Below are 16,159 nucleotides of genomic sequence, written 5' to 3' on the forward strand. Positions count from 1 at the left end.
CCAAAAAATCATGGCCAAGACCAATGTCAAAGAGCTTATTCCCTGTGTTTTCTTATGGGAGTTTCAAGGTTTTAGGTTTTACATTCAAGTCTTTAATTCATTTTCAGTTTATTTTTATGTATGGTATAAGATAGAAGTCTAGTTTCATTCTTTTGCATTTGGCTATCTGGTTTTCTCAACACCATTTATTGAAGAGACTGTCCTTTATTCGTAATATATTTCTGGCTTCTTTGTCATAAGTTAATTGACCACATATGCATGTTTTTTCCCAGGATTCTCTATTCTGCTCCATTGATCTGTGTGTCTGTTTTTATGCCAATGCCATGTTGTGTTTTGAAATCTCTTTGTAATATAATTTGAAATCAGGACCCATGATGCTTCTTTCTCAAGAGTGCTTTGGCTATACAGGGTCTCTTGTGGTTCCATACAAATTTTAGGATTGTTTTTTTCTATTACTATGAAAAATGCCATTGGAATTTTGATAGATTCTGTAGATTTCTCTGAGTAGTATGGACATTTAATCTGTATTAATTTTTCCAAACCATAAGCACAGAGTATCCTCCCACTTATTTGTGTCTTCTTTGATTTCTTTCATCAATGTCATATAGCTTTTAGTGTATAGATCTTTCAACTATAGCTAACTTTATTCATAAATATTCTAATCTTTTTTTTAATTTTATTTTTAGACAGAGAGGAACTAAGGGAGAAAAAGAGGGAAACATCAATGTGTGGTTGCATCTCGTGTGCCCCCTACTGGGGACCCAACCCACAACCCAGGCACATGTCCTGACTGGGAGTTGAATCTGTGACCTTTTGGTTCACAGACTGGTGCTCAATCCATTGAGCCACACCACACCCACCAGGGCTATTTTATTCTTTTTAATGCTGTTATAAATGGGATTATTTTTCTCTTTCTGTTTGTTGTTAGAAATGTGTTTAGAAATGCAACTGATTTTTGTGTATTGATTTTGTATCTTGCAACTTTACTGAATTTGTTTATTCTAATAGTTTTTTGGTGGAGTCTTTAAAGTTTTTAAAGATGACACATGTCATCTGAAAATAGAGACCCTTTTACTTCTTCTGTTCTGATTTGGATGCCTTTTATTTCTTTATCTTGCCTAATTGCTCTGGCTAGTTGAATAAAAGTGGTGAGAGGGGGTATCCTATCTTAGAGGAAAAGCTTTCAGTTCTTCCACACTGTGATGATAAGAACTACTTATCTGGAGCACTTGTGTTTCATTACAGCTTTAACTTAAGCTGAATCAAAGTTCTGGAGCTTATTGCAGTGTTACTCCCTACTTTATTGTAAGGGAGCTAGAGCCAGATAACAATTAAGATTCCTTCCCAAGCTAAATGTTTATGATTCTTATGTCACACCACTCTTAGCTCTGACTTTGTTCTGTCTTTTCATAAGTGCAAAGGTGAAAAAAAAAACAAGCTTGTTTTGGTATCTGAATCAGAGAATCCCTGGTTCTCAACATGTGGAGGTCTCCTAGAGGTCAGAACCCCACAGCACCCCCCACTAGTGGCCGCCCACACTTGGACCATCTGCCTCCTTGGGCAGGAGGGCTCATCCTGTACCTACAGTTCCGCTGCCAGCCTCCCACCAAACCAGCCAGCAGTTTCACAGAAGATATTTTAAGGGCATGGCGTTCCTGCCCACAGCCACCAGCAGCGGTTACTACCCATGGACAGCCTGGCACCCCATGCTTTGTCACGATCAAGTCATGGAATGGGCTGGCAGTGAGCACAGGCTTTTGTCAAGCTCTTTTTTGTAGGTGAGTGTGCTCCCAGCCCAAAAAAGATGGGGCGAGATGCCTTGATCTGTGGCCTGCATGAGTGTTCCCGTTCGTGTATCCCTCCAGAGCAAAATCCCATTTCTGTGTAGTATTGTTAACATAGAAAATGCAGCTTTCAGAAGGTGTGAGTGGCCTTGACAACCTGTACTTCAGGTGTACCCTATTCATATTGCCCAGCTGTGATTTTCAGGCCCTTGGAATTGCTTTGCTTTTGCCTTTAAAAAATGTGGCTTTTCCTGTGTGAGCCTTCATTGTACACCACTCATATTTGTAGCTTTACAGCCCTCCCTGTGTGATCCTCGTATGCTTTTCTTGACATTTTGATACAGTTTGCTGGCCAAAGAAAAAAGAACCAGACATATTTTTTAAGTGGCTTTGTGGTGAGTAAATCCTGCCTGCTGCACGTTTTTCATTTCTGCTGTTGGGATGCTTGCGTTGTTCTCCACATTCTAAAATAAGAACGCCGGTTTTAGACGTAGCTACTTCTAAAAGCAAAGAGAGAACAAAGCAGAGAAGTTGGATGGAACACAGACTTCTCCCGAAATGTCGGGGAAAAGTCACTGAGGAGTACATGAAAGTGAAAATCTAGGCTTGGTGAATTAGTTATTTCAGTCTGCTGTGGTGCCGAGAAATGGTCAGCCACCATGAGCTGGAAAGAAAACTCAGAGGAGAGAGTGGTGGGAAAGTGTAGTTCACAAATGAAGGGGAAAAAACGTTAATGTTTCAAAGATTTTAAAAAATCTAAATCTACAGATTATCTGCTTCAAATCCTTTTTGGAGAGAAGCAGTTGGTACATAATTCTTGCTGCGTATTCAGACACATGTAAAATAGGGACCAAAGGTCTCGTCGGCGGGACCTGCTCCGCGGGTAGGACGTGCTCCGCGGGTAGGACTTGCTCCACCCGTAGGCTGGCGGATGCTGCTCTGCAGTTGCACACTGCTGAACTCCCCCTGAGCACACCAGCCGCGATCGTTCTTAACCGTGAGGTTCTGACTGTACACGCGCTGATCGCTAGATCGGAAAGGTACTGACACTGTCGTCAGATGTCTGGGTTTGAGAATAATTCTTTAGGATAACTGTGTGTGTTGTCAGGTCTTCAGCACGTGTGCTTTGTTGCCGGTACCCCCTTGCTCCCTGGTTCCTAACAGAACTCCGATTCTGGTCAGTCTCCACTTCCTCCCTCCCTGTAGGGGCCTCCACCAGGGGGTGCGTCCCCATTGGTTGCGCCGATCGCTGTGGCCTGTTCCCAGTGCCGGTGATTGGTCTGGGCGTGGGCCTGTGACACAGCTCTGGCCACTAGACGGTCGGGGAGGCCCGCTGGAGGGTTTCTGGAAAGACTTCTTGCTTCCGGTAGAAATGCGCGGCTTGCCAAGCACGAGTGTGAGGCCCTTGAGTGTGGCCACAGTCTTATGACCCCCTTGAGGGCAGCCATCCTAGGGATAGGACAGACAGGAGGGCAGAGCGCCCAGAGAGGGAAAGGCCCTGGCTTCCCGATGACGCCACTGAGTTGCTGAATTAACGGATCCTAGAGCTGCTCTTCCCGATACTACAGCTGATTATGGGACAGTGTTGATTGATGAGTCCCGTAGCATTAGCTACTGTTTCCCGTTACCTGTAGCCTAGCCATCGTCATAGATGCAGGAATTAAGGTGAAACAAAAAATAAAACTAGAAAAAACAAAGGTTATCACAACCACGTCTCATTTATAACCTATATGAGTGTGACATTCAGCTGGGTCAGTGATCAGAGCTCCCCGCCCAGCGCGATTCATCAGGAATGGGCACGTGGGTGTTCATCGTGTCCTAGGAGGGGCCCCAGGAAGAGAACCAGTGTCTTTTCGTGTTAGTGGCCAGTTCTGTTAAGGATATTGGTTCAGCCACTTTAACAGAAGTTGAAATAACAATGACTTTAAAAGGTGTTTGTGGGATTGATTTTTTTTTTCTCCTGAAACAATTTAAGATGGTAGGCAGTCAAGGAAATGGGTGCCTTCCACCAAGGGGTCACCCAAGGTTTTTCTCTGTCATCCATTAGGATGTCTTGCATGTCCACCAAGAAGGCTGCCTGTCACCACGCCAGTGACTCAGAGACTGCAAAGGGGGAAGAAGGAAGGTCACAGTGCGACCACACATATTACCTCCAGTCACTACTCACCGTCCAGAGCTTGATTATGTGAGTCTGACACTTGTTGCAAGGGAGTCTGGGAATATTATCTCTAGTGGGGTGACCATGTATTCAGTTAAAACCTAGAGGATTCTGTTAGGAAGGAGAAGAAAATAGATATTCATGGGTAATTAGAAGTGTCTGCCACATTCTGTGTCCTCTACAATGAAGACAATGAAGAGAAATAAGGTGACAAAGACAAGAGTATTGGGTGCCATCCTGTGGTTGTGCAGCAAGAGTTTCAGCCGTGAGAGCCAGCTCCCTGAGCCACCAGGAACCTTGTGCTACTTCTGACCTGTCCTGGCCTCTCTGCTGGTCAACCAAGAAACTTGAACCAAGTGGCGTTTAAAACCTCTTCAAAATCTGGTTTTGTCCAGCGTGGTCTCACGGGCATTCTATTTCTAGAGTGGGGTAGAGACAGGGGCAAGCAGGGCGAGTGTCTCACACATGGGTGGTGGGTGTTAAAGCCACAAGAGAAGTCACTGTTACCTTCTACTGAGCGGCTCTGAGGAGCCAAGTACTGTGCTCTGTCCCGAACACAGGTTAACCTCACTAACCCTTCTGCCGCCTATGCAATGGACTCTGTGATTGCTCCCATTTCACAGATGGGAAAGCTGCAGCTCAGCAAGGGTTGGGGAAGGGCTCCGGACCTAGCCCGCTGGCCCCTGGGCCCGTGCTCCAAACTGAGTGATATGGGAGGAACTGGGACGTGGAGTGGGACTTGTGGCATGTAGCCAGGTTATAGCGAGTCCTGAAGAGCAGGGCCATAGAGCACTGGGCCTGGTGCTACCTTCATCCAGGGCCAGCTTTGGGACTGATCCCCAGTGCTGACTGTCTCCCTCCTACCCAGTGGTCACCCTGTTCCTGTCACGGATTACATCACCCCTCATTGCTCCGGGGTAGAAGACAGGCTGTTCTATAGGAGCAGAGGACCTGGTGAGAAGGAACCCTCAGAGTGTCCACTGTGGGCAGGCCCCACATGGCTATTAGGCATCCTTTCAGATGTTGCCCTTGCTGGGGAGAACAGGGAAGCCCCTGGGCTTGCTCCAGTTCTCTGTTCCCCAAGGAGGCTGGTGCTGGGAAGAGTTAAACCCTGGCCTAGAAAATAAGGGTAGGCTTGTGCCTCAAGCCAGCACCCATTGGTAGCATGCCTCCTGGGGTCAGCCCCCACCCTTGCTCTGACCTACAGCCTTTGTGCCCTGAGGGGCCTCCAAGGGGTGTGTTTATTCTTTTTGGAGGAGGGACTCCTTGGGGTTAGTGTGTACTCTGGCCTGAGTAGGGTGAGTGAGACTTTTCCTTTTTTTTTTTTTTTTTTTGTAATAATTGCCAGTTGTACTCCTCTGACTAAGAGATCCAGAGGATTTGAGGTGATTTAACATTTTAACAGTTATTTCATCAAGAGTGTTGGTGCCCCCACTGCCCTTATAAGCTGGTTGCAAATTGTTTGATTCTCTTACTAAAAAAATTTTCATTCTGTCTATGACACCTGTTCATTAAAAAAGAAAACTCACACTACACGGAAACATGCACAGTTAAGCTTTTGATGTATGCATGTACATAGGTATGTATACACACACACACACACACACACACATGCACCCAATTTGGGATTTTTATCCTACACATGTGAGCTGATACTAAATGTGCTGCTCTGTAACTTGTTACGTTTTACTTGACAATATGAAATGAACATATTTCCGTGCATTTGTGTGAAACTTCCCAACTGAATAGAGAGGGGAACCGGTCAAGATACAATCTAGTAAGATGCTTGTAATGAGGAAACTATCAAAACCAAAATTCCACCAGATGATTCAAAGTAAAACATACATCAGAAAATGCTAACGGAAAGAAAGCAGGGAACAGATTTTACTCTCAGATTAAAAAAAAATTCCCCTCCCTAAGCGCACAGGGTAAGGACGTCTGCATGAACGTCTTTGCTTCCAGTGCATCATCACAAACTTGTTTCTTGCTCTTCTACTTGCTTCCCTGAGCCTTTCCAACTCCTCAGCTCCCCTTAGCATTTCTTCAGGGTCCAGGTACCTGATGGGACTCTGGGACTGTCCTCTTTAAATCCCTGGACAGGTTGAGTCGGCCCATTTCTGAGGTTTCCTTCTGCTTCCTGGATCACACCTTCTTGGGAAGGTTGAGGGTTTCCTTCTGCCTCCTGTGGTACATCTTCCGAAGGGCGGCCTTCCTCGGCGTTTGGCATGTTCTGTGGTTTTCTTTCATTTTCTTCACAAGACTCTTGCACATTGAATATTTTTCCATTATTTCCTTTTTGAATAAATTCATCCTGCAGGGATCCAAGGGACTTTTCTCCTTCCCTCACTTGATTTGCATCACACCCCAAAGACCCAGAGTCCTGAAAGGGACCCGGGTCACTTTCCTCCTTCAGCCACAGGGGCTGCCCCAGAAAACAGTCGGCTGGGAGTGACACTTGTGCGACTCACCTGCCTGCAGGTGCCAGACCACAGGCAAAGCCTCCCCATGGGGAAACAGACCCAGCCAAGGTGAGGTGTGGAGGATACCGTACAGCAGTATCCATCTTGGCTGCAGATGCTCATCAAAGCATGCTAAAAACATGCACAGAGACAACCAGGTCCTGTGGGGGAATAGGAACAGAAGGGCCACTCCTCACATGGGGAGCACCTTGTCCCCTCTCCGGAGAGGCTTTTTATTGGTTTCGTTTGAATACGAATTCAGGTAAAAGCTCATTACTCATTGCTAGGAAGTAAGGATCAAACAGTAGATAACAAGGAAGTCTGAGGGCCTATTTTGAGTCAGGGTCAAAGAGCTGTGAAACTTTAAAGTACAAACTTACTTCTTCCTTGGACCCTTATCATTCAACTGAGAGCATTCTAAACAAAGCAAGTTTCACAGGATTTTACATATTCTTTCTTAGGCCTGATCACCTGGGGAAGCCGCCCTTTTCAGCACAGAGCTACACCACCCTGTCATTGTTTCAGGCTTAGGTGGAGCAAGGGAACTAAGGCAACCAAGAGATAAGGAGATTTTCTCCCAGAGATGAGGACTCAGGCTATGTCAAAGCCCAGGAGCAAGGGTCCATCACCCCCTTTTGCTGTAGCCTCCAAAGTCCTTTGGGGGCCTCGCATGTGATCGTGCCTGTCTTAGGCCGTTCCCCCCTTCATTGGCTAACCAACCAAGCATTGGGGTTTAGTTATGAATGAAGCAGCAGAAGCAGCACTCCTGCCAGGGAGATAAGCTTTTGTCTCCTTGCTGGTTTACAATCCAAGGCCACTCCCTCAGCCTTAGCCTTGGCGGGGGGGTTACAGCTTCTGATACGAGGCAGGGCAGTTCCCAACAGTGAGGGCTCCCCTGCCCAGCTGCTGTGGAACCTCTAGGCAGCCACCTTTCCCCAGACACAGCAGACTCCATGCAGGTGCAGCTGCCTCCCCTCTCTGGCTCCTCTTATTCACAAACGGTGCAAACTCTCCTACTGCCCCCTACAGTCGGTACATCAGTGCACTCTTAATGCTGTTTCTTTGGTTCATTTGTTTTCCTAAAATGCAATTACAAATGCAGCAGCTCCAGTCTGCTCTTCAAGACTGGGCTCTGGCTGAACCTCCTCGAGGAAACCTGTCCGCCCTCTCTAGGCCAGGGTAGGCCTCCTCCCCTCCCTCATCCCGCTTCCCCAGTGGCACTGGTTTCATATGGCCCGATCATCTGTTTATATTGGGTTGGCCAAAAAGTCCATATAGTATTTTCCATAAAATAAAAAGACACATTTTTTAATTTTCACCGATAACTGTAGTGATTTAGATATTTTAAGTATGTTGGCTATCTCCTACTATTGGCTTCCAGTCGGTAGCGGCCAGGGGTAGTGCTAAACGTCTTCCAATGCATAAGACAGCCCCCCAGCAAAGAATTATTTGGCCAAAATGTCAGTAGTGCCAAGAAAATTTGCAAACTAGTTTTGGCATGTTCTACCAGTCACAGCACCTTCTCCATACACTGCACAAATCTTTTTTTTTTTTTTTTGCAGCTCAGTTGCATTTTTACCTTTCTTGAAATAATAAAGCAAAATACGCCAAAAATGTTGCATGGTTTCTTCCATCTTTAATATTAAAATGGCTGCATAAAAAGTCACCAATTTGGATAAGTTTTTTTTTAAATGCACTCTGGTAGGAGACAATACAATCTAACAAAATTGTTTCAAATGAAGTTAAAGACTACTAAGCACTACTAGAGACACCATACAGGAAGCACTAAACAAATTTTTTGGTCACCCCAATGTTTACTCAGTGTTCCTCTGATCGGACTGTGAGCTTCCTTTCTTTCTACACCTTTTAGAAAACTTTTACTTTGAAATGTGCACAAAAGCAGAGAGGATCAGGCCACATGCCCCCACGGACCTGTCACCCAGCTGCAACATCTGTCAGCATTTGCCAATCTAGCTTCATTAATTCCTCCTCAGATGCCCTCCCAATATTTTAAAGCAGTTCCTAGATCTCATACCACATTTACCATAAATACTTCTGTACATTTCAGCTGTGAGCTTCAAGATAGCAGAGACTTGTCCTGTGTCCTGTGTCCTCAGCACTGCAGATGGTGCACGACACACAGTGGCTCCTGGAAAATGTGTTGTTTTGAATTGACTGACTAGATGGACGAATTGGTTTCAACCTTTAGAAGTGAGCCCGCAAACTAGACGGAATGTGAGTGCCTGGAATGTAAATGCCAGCCAGGAGCCCACTGCCTCTGTGGGGCCTGTCCCAGAGCCTGGGCTTTTCAGGAGGTTCTGGAATCTGTCACTCACCAGACTTTAAGGTTGGTTGATTCTTAGCCAAGCATCTCTGATGTTGCAATTACCCTGTACTTTGAGGTAACCTTGGATAGGGAGGACTATTAAGATAAAGCTTTTATCTCTGCTTGGTTCATATTTAGCTCACAATTATAGACCTGAGGCTTTTTAAAAATTATAATACTGTATTTACTTAGGCCAAAACGAATAGGACCAAGAAAAAAATCAAAGTATATAATACGTCTGAAGTATTTTCTTTAATACCATCTTTCTATCTTGGAAATGGTATTTTAACTACACAAATGAGAGATAATTGGATGCACATTTTTTCCCAAGCAGTTATGGCTATATTTAAAACCCTAAAATCTGTATACATTGAGGGAGACCCTGAGACCAGAGTCACTCAATGTGACATTTCTAGCTCTTACAAGGTGAAAGTCAGGCCTGGGCTTGAGCTTTGAAAGCCCCTGGTGGTAGAATGGTAGCTTGTAAAAATGCCTTTGACGTATTCTTTCTTTCTCTTAATTCAGAAATGGTATTTACCGTAATATAATGGGAAGTGCCTATTAACTAGTACTTTTTTCCCCAAAATTATATTTTAAAATGTTTTATGGTTCAAATCTGCTGTAAAGTTGAATTACAGTTGGCTGAGTTTTGTTTGTTTTATTATTTGCTGTTTCGCCAGGAATTCAGAGTAACAATTGTGTTTCTGGATTTAAGACATTTTTACCATGCCGGTTTAGCGCAGGGGACTAAGGCTGCGCCCAGCAGACATCTGATGACTGGCCACTGTTCTGCGTTCAGCCTGAGACACAACACAGTTGTTTCCACTGAAATATTTGTAGGAACTGGGTTCGGTCATGATGCCACGTTGGGCCTGGAGCACCTTTTGCACAGACGGCAGCGTCTGGGGATCAGGAGCTGTGGGAGTCGGACTGAAGTATGTCATACTCCCACAGCGTCTTAGCCTGCTGAGGGAGTAGTGAATCCTCCCAGGAGCTTTCTTTCCTGGGCTGTGAGTGAGCAGGCTGTGGGGTTTCTTCTGTGGACCCAGAGACCTAGCTGTCACCGTATATGACTTGGGCAAGACTGTGGAGTGTCTAGAGGTGCTGCAGCCAACTCCATGAGTGTATATACAGACTCCCATGGCAGGAATGTGCAGGAAGATGGCCAGAGAGGATCCATGGACTGTGTGACTCTTTGAGCAGCCCCATGAGCGTCCCTGCTAGGGATGGAAAAAGAGAAAGGGGTCTATGGAGAGTGCGGCTGGATCTTGGGCCACAGAGATGGAGAGAGCCCTTGGCCGGTAATGTCGTCTTCCTTGGATGGGGCTCAGCAGAAGCTGACACAGATGTTCCAGGCAGAAAGCCTGTGGCCAGGTGGGGGGTACCAGAGATGAGTCAGCCCCTGGAGAAAACTCGCCGAGAGTGGGCGGCACGCATAGCTGTCTGCCCTGTGGCTGCCTGCTCTGTCGGCTGGGGCTGGACGGGCGAGTAGGGAAGTGGTGGTGGCCAGGATCTGGAAGAGGAACCACGGGATGGGGCAGAAGCGGCAGCTGTGGGGGAAAAGGGTGATCTTCGTGTTTTGGTGATGCTGTGTGATTCCTGCAGAACCGGGGAGGCCAGCCCAGCGTGGTGACTCTGCACCAGTCCTCTGCAAATGACCATAGTTGCTCCTCACCACCCTCCTGCTCTGTGCGCTCAGCCCCCTGCTTATGTGAAAGCTGGATCCTGACTCGGAGAAGTGAATTCAGCTCGTTGTGAGGAGGGCACACACAGAACAGGTGGCAGAGCAGGGAAGTAGCACAAATCTACCCGCCTCCTATCCACTACGTCAGGGCTCCTCTCAGTCCCTCTCACCAAGGAAGTGGCCCGGTGAAGACACACCCTGGGCAGAGCTGCGTACCCAGTTCCCACGTTGGACATGAACGTGGGTTACACGCACACGTCGGATGGAGGCCTCGCTCCAGCTGCACACACAAATGTCTTCCAATCCATGTGAATTTTGGATTATGTCACATTATAGTCATTTTTTAAAAATTCAGAACAAAGCATGACCTTCCTCTCCAAGCTTCCTAAGGAAATAAGCTCCAGAAGGAGACGAGTGTGTTGCGGAGCCCAGTGTTGTCGTCGTCGTCACCCTGCCCCACCCCCTCAGCTGTGTGCATGCACCCACAGCTGTGACCACACCACGCTGGTCCCCAGCACAAGTGGAGGTAATGAGACTCCAACCATTACCTAGCATTTGGCAGCTGCCAAAGGAGAGTGGGAAGGGAGAGGCTACAGGAACTGAGACGGCATCAAGGGGAAAGTGGGGTGCGGCCCAGACTGAGGCTTGTGTTGTCAAATGAACAGCATCACGTGCACAGAGGTGCCAGTATCCTAAAAACTAAAAGCAGTTAGGAGGTCACATGAGCCCAGCCATCTGGTTAACCAACATTCTCAGGATTTTAAATCTAGAACTAAATATAGCCCCTTCCCCAAACAGCACTCAGCATATTGAAGAGTGCAGATAACTTGGAACTTTGCATGTGGTGCCTGAGATAAAGATGTGGAGCTCTAGGCCTGGCTTCGAGAGTCCTAATGAACATGCCAGGCATTTCCTCTTTATTGTGTTGATTCTCTTTTGGTTTGTATCAAGCTCCCAAAACATAGTAGCTTCCAACAGCAACCATCATGTTTGTTTGTGGTATGTGGGTTGGCTGTGCAGTTGTTTTAGTCTGGAAGGGCTCTCCTGATACCATCTACTGGTGGCATGGCTGGGCCAGATGGCCTGGGAGGACCTTGCTCACATGTGTGGTGACTGGCAGGCTGGTTGTTTGCAGCCTTGGCTGCACATGGTCTGTCCTTCCCCAACCACTAGCCGGGTGTCTTCACATGGTGGTCTTACAGTTCCAAAAGCAGCAAAGGAGGACAGGCCCCAATACATATGGACTTATCAAGCCTCTGCTTGCAGCTCACTTGTTATTGTTGCTTTGGCCAAAGCCAATACCTCTTCCAAGCTTAGATACAATGTGGGAGGAGACTGTACAGGCCATTGATCCCGAAAGGCAGGGACAGATTGGGGCTCACCACTGCAACAGCTCTGCCATCCGTAAGCCTGAGATTTAACTCAGCAAGCAGCAATTGGTTCCACCTAATGCCCCCGGAAGACACCTCAGAACCATCTCGTGGTTCACCCTCCCATGAAAAAGCAGTGGCAAGTAGAACCAAAGAGCACAGACATGGTGAGTGTGATGGAAAATCCCCCAAGTGGCTGGAGACAGGAAGTGGTTGGGAGGTCAGACCTGGCCCAGCACCAGAAGAAAGGCCCTGACCTTCCACTCCCAAGTGCAGAGTGACCAAGAGGCAGATCTGGTCTCCGAGGTGCTGAAGCAAGAGACACCACCAGGGTAAGGGCAGGGCCGTGTCCTAGAAAGAGGTGCAGGTGATTTGGGACACTAGGCACTGGCCCTTGGTAAAGGGCAGTGACCAAAGGGACAGAAGCAGTGTTCCTTTGAAGGTGTAAAATTGGGATCTCTTTGTCAACGGAGATGCTGGTTGTGGGTGTCCAAGCTCAGTTGAGAGGTACACGTGTATTTCCATCAGTCTTTTAGCAAATGTTCTCTATTGGCAGAAAGTCTGGCATATCCCTTAAAGGAATGGTTCTCAAACTCCTGAGCAGGGTCCTTGTGCGGGTGGGGACCTAGGGACTCCAGGGCTCTGGTTGCTGCTTCATGCCCTGCAGATAGGTGCTTAAAAAAAAAAAGATAGCATTCACATAGCATACAATTTACTCAATGTGCAGTTTAGTAGTTTTAGTATGATCACAAAGTTGTATGTCCCTCACACATCAGCAGACGAGGTTTTATTTGAGCCCTGAAGGAGATTGTGTTTGAAGGAGGAAAAGATTTTGCCAATAAAATCCAGTTAGGAATGACTGTTTTAATTTTATTCTAGTTGAGGACCTTTTTCCGAAGAGAGTATGAGTTTCAAGTTCTATTTCAAATGCCAGGGAGAGCAGGAAAGAAACCTGATATCTGAGAATGATGAGGTAAAACCTATCGCAAACATTCACTTTTTTTTCACAGAAGGGCCATTTAGGGCCTCATTCAACATTTTTTAAAGCTCTTTTACACAGTTCTGAGGTGGTTAGAAATTAGAATGAGTGGGTGGCTGCAGGAAGACCCATGGATGCAGCTGAAGTACCTCAATGGTCTGGGTGGGGAAAGGTCTCTAATCAGCAGAGGGGGCTGCTTAGTGTGGGAACGAGTCCTCTGGCTCCCCCTAGCTGTCCCTAAAGGCACTACTGTGGGTCAGGCACCAGTGATTGAGTTCAGGTTAATGTTAAAAACAAAGAAGACCGGAGTCCTTCACGGTTTTCTTTGGAAAGGTCATGCTGATATCACACAAATGAACCATTCACGAATTGCCTTCCTCTCACTAATTTGATGGATGCATTCTTGGCAGGCCTCGTTTGGGGGCAAAGACGTAACTGCGCTTGCTATCGTCCTCCCACTAGGGTCTGTGTTTGTGTGCCAGAGGCCTGGGCTAATTGGATTATTTTCAGTTGGCAAACCTGGTTTTCCACCACGTAACACATGTTCATTGCCTCTGCTTTGTTCACAGGGCATGTTCCCGATCTGAGGTGAAACCATGAAGAGGAGATAGAACAAATAATAATGCTTTTCCGCAATCGCTTCTTGCTGCTGCTGGCCCTCGCTGCGCTGCTGGCCTTCCTGAGCCTCAGCCTGCAATTCTGTGAGTATCCAGGAGCAGAGGTGGCTTCGCTCTGAAACGGAGAGTCTTCCAGACAAACATGTGGGCCCAGAGCCTTTGTTGTCCAAATGAACAGTGGCGTTTAAAACGAGTCGTCCTGTTATTGGTGCTGATGGCGGAGGGCTGGGAGCAGGAACCCTGAACCGCTGAGCAGCTGTTCTGGGAGTCTGTCTTGGCCGTGAGGAACCAGAGTGCTCACCAGGCCTTGGGACCTGTTTTTGGCTTCTGCACACATTCCTAAACTGCCTGGTTATTCCTGGACTGTTCAATTCCCAAGGCAAGACACGGAGTGGCCCAGCTTGTTTTCTCGTCATGCCGAGCCACACAGAGCGGAGGTGTTCGGCCCTCTCTGGCTCATTCTTTGAGGGTTGGGTGTCTGTCTTCTGTTCAGTGAGCAGTGGGGCTGGAGTTGTTGGGGAGAGTGGGAGCAGTGGGTATAAAACTTGGCCCCCCAGGGCAGCAGGGACTGTGCATGGGAAATTACGTGCGGCGTGGCAGGAGCGCAGCCAATGAAACCAGGCCACAGACCTCAGAACCCAGCACTTTGACCTTCACTAGGAGCCTGTACACAGACTGAGTCCAAATCCATGCACCACACTGCTCCCTCCCCAAGGAGTGGCCATCCTCAAACACAGATCTGGCCCTAACCCCCTTGGTTGTAACCCTTCAGGGTGGCCCACGTGGTCTCAGAGGCCCTTCGCCATCCTGTGGCCCCTCTCACCACAGACTTGATGATGCAGCATTACCCAATTGCTTGGCAGTTTCTCCATATCCAGCCGGTGGTCTGTGCCGGGATCCCACCAGCCCCTCCACCCAGAGTGCTCTCCTCCTTGCCTCCCTCCCCCTTTCTCCTCCACCTGGTTCACTCAGTCCTTTTCTCCCGCAGGAACCTCCCATGACCCCCAACCGAGCCAGGTGCTTCTTGGACACACAACCAGAGCGTCCCAAACCTGTCTCCCTCCTTGCACTAACCACACAGTAACAATGATTTTCAGCTCTTACATCCCTCCCTGCTACAAGACTGTCTGCTCTCTGAGAGCAGGAACCACGTCCTGTTTCCTCCTCTGTCCCCGAGAAACTGCACTGCCCAACACACAGTACGTGTTTCACGAATGCTTGTTAGATGGATGAATGAATCTCCTCCTGCCCTAAAAAGCAGGCTGCTCTGGTTCCCTTGCCTTCTGGTGCTGACACTTGAAGTCACTAAACTGCGCCATGTTGGGAACGGTGTTCTTGTTGATGCCTGACTTCCCTCCCTTTACCTCCTCACCTGGGTGGGTGGGAGACAAGGGCTTGGTACCCATCACCACCGAGGACGCCTCTGTGAGGAGGTGGCGTTTCTGCTACAGTTTGAATGATGGAAAGACGAGCAAGTGGCTTGGCGAGTGGGATGTTCCACACGAGCCGCAGAACGTGGGCAAGACTTGGCATTCGGAGGTCTGCGGAGAGGCGGCTTGAGCAAGCCTCCCTGATTCACCCCAGTGTGTGACAGACTCCACGCGCGCGTCGGGTGCGTTTGACAGCCTGTTTCGAGCCTCGAAGAAAATTTAAAATACTCACTCCGTCCTTCCTTAATAGGAAAAGTGGTCGAGAGAAGGTGGACATAGAAAGTTTAAAGATACTCCAGATGGTTAACCAACCATGAAATATGAATCCTTCCCACAGAGTGTGTTTGGGCTCTCTGTCATTTAATTGTTTATAACTTTTCATTAAAAGTTTTCCATCCTTTGTTTGGAGAGCTAGGAGGTTACAATCAGCCTTGATTTGGATCCTGAGAAGCTGACAGGGTCTGAGACGTGAATGGGGGTTGCTTGTGTTTGCTGAGTTTCTTTTGCATGAGGTGGTTTCCACATCACTGAATTGGCCTGTGTGTTTTGCTTATATAACTCTTGTGAAAGTCGCTTCTGTTTTAGGAGAGCCAATTTTCAGCCACACTTTTTGAAAGGAAAATTTTGCAGGGTAAATTAGCCTGCGTAGGTCTGAGCTCTTTTCTTCTTGGATGCGTTGGAGTTTGGAAAGAAGTTAAGATATGGATGCTCTTACTGCTCTTCTACTTCTAGGTAAAATGTAATTTGGGGATTTACCCATTTCTGTATGTAATTGCTTTATATCTCTAGTTGCTTTGTTGGTTGCTCGTTTTTATGGTGTTAGAAACTTTGCTAATTCATGATACAAAGGTATATGCTTGAGTAATACTTATGTTTTCATTCCTTCCCTGAAATATATGGACTTTTTCTTCACCATTTCTTTTGACTAATTTTTGAATACTGAATTAGCATGTACAATTCTTTTAGGGAATATATTTGAGGCAAATCAGATGTAACTTGGTTTTCTCATGCTTTAAGTAAACACTACAGTTTATTTATTTGCTTTCTGCAATGATTATATATTTTGTCCTGTTGGTACTTTTCTTTTTCTGATGTTTTGAACAGGAGACAGTTATGACCCAGGTTACAATTTTAAAAATCAGGTTGTTTAAATAAGCATTTTTCTTTCTTTTAACACAGAAAGAATGTCCGTGAACCCACATACATTTATTAAGTGCTCATGTGTGTTGGGTATTTCTCTACACTCTGGGGGTACAGGTCTCAAAAAAAGGATAAAAAAGATTAAGATACAGTTTTTAGCTTCACAAAATATGTTTATTTTAAATGGTACCAATAACTAGCTATTTGCTTAT

General features: G+C 46.8%; 1 protein-coding gene and 1 pseudogene across 5 annotated transcripts in view; one reads left to right on the forward strand and one right to left on the reverse strand.

The window, feature by feature from the left end:
- Positions 1 to 16,159, forward strand: part of PXYLP1 (2-phosphoxylose phosphatase 1) — a 75,936-nt gene that overhangs the window by 24,838 nt on the left and 34,939 nt on the right. For 2 of the 5 annotated variants that reach the window (XM_045832373.1, XM_045832370.1), the window contains exons 2-3: positions 3,832 to 3,969; positions 13,330 to 13,461. In XM_045832373.1, coding sequence (XP_045688329.1) covers positions 13,383 to 13,461 — 79 coding nt within the window. In that variant the 5' untranslated portion in view covers positions 3,832 to 3,969; positions 13,330 to 13,382. Of the gene's footprint in view, positions 1 to 3,831; positions 3,970 to 13,329; positions 13,462 to 15,406; positions 15,540 to 16,159 lie in introns of those variants that run through there. The other 3 variants (XM_045832374.1, XM_045832371.1, XM_045832375.1) reach the window with 2 other exon arrangements.
- LOC123814318 lies at positions 4,847 to 6,505 on the reverse strand (annotated as a pseudogene).

The sequence above is a fragment of the Phyllostomus hastatus genome, unplaced genomic scaffold (genome assembly GCF_019186645.2).
Source record: "Phyllostomus hastatus isolate PE091 unplaced genomic scaffold, TTU_PhHast_1.1 phas_contig_16, whole genome shotgun sequence".
NCBI lineage: Eukaryota > Metazoa > Chordata > Mammalia > Chiroptera > Phyllostomidae > Phyllostomus > Phyllostomus hastatus.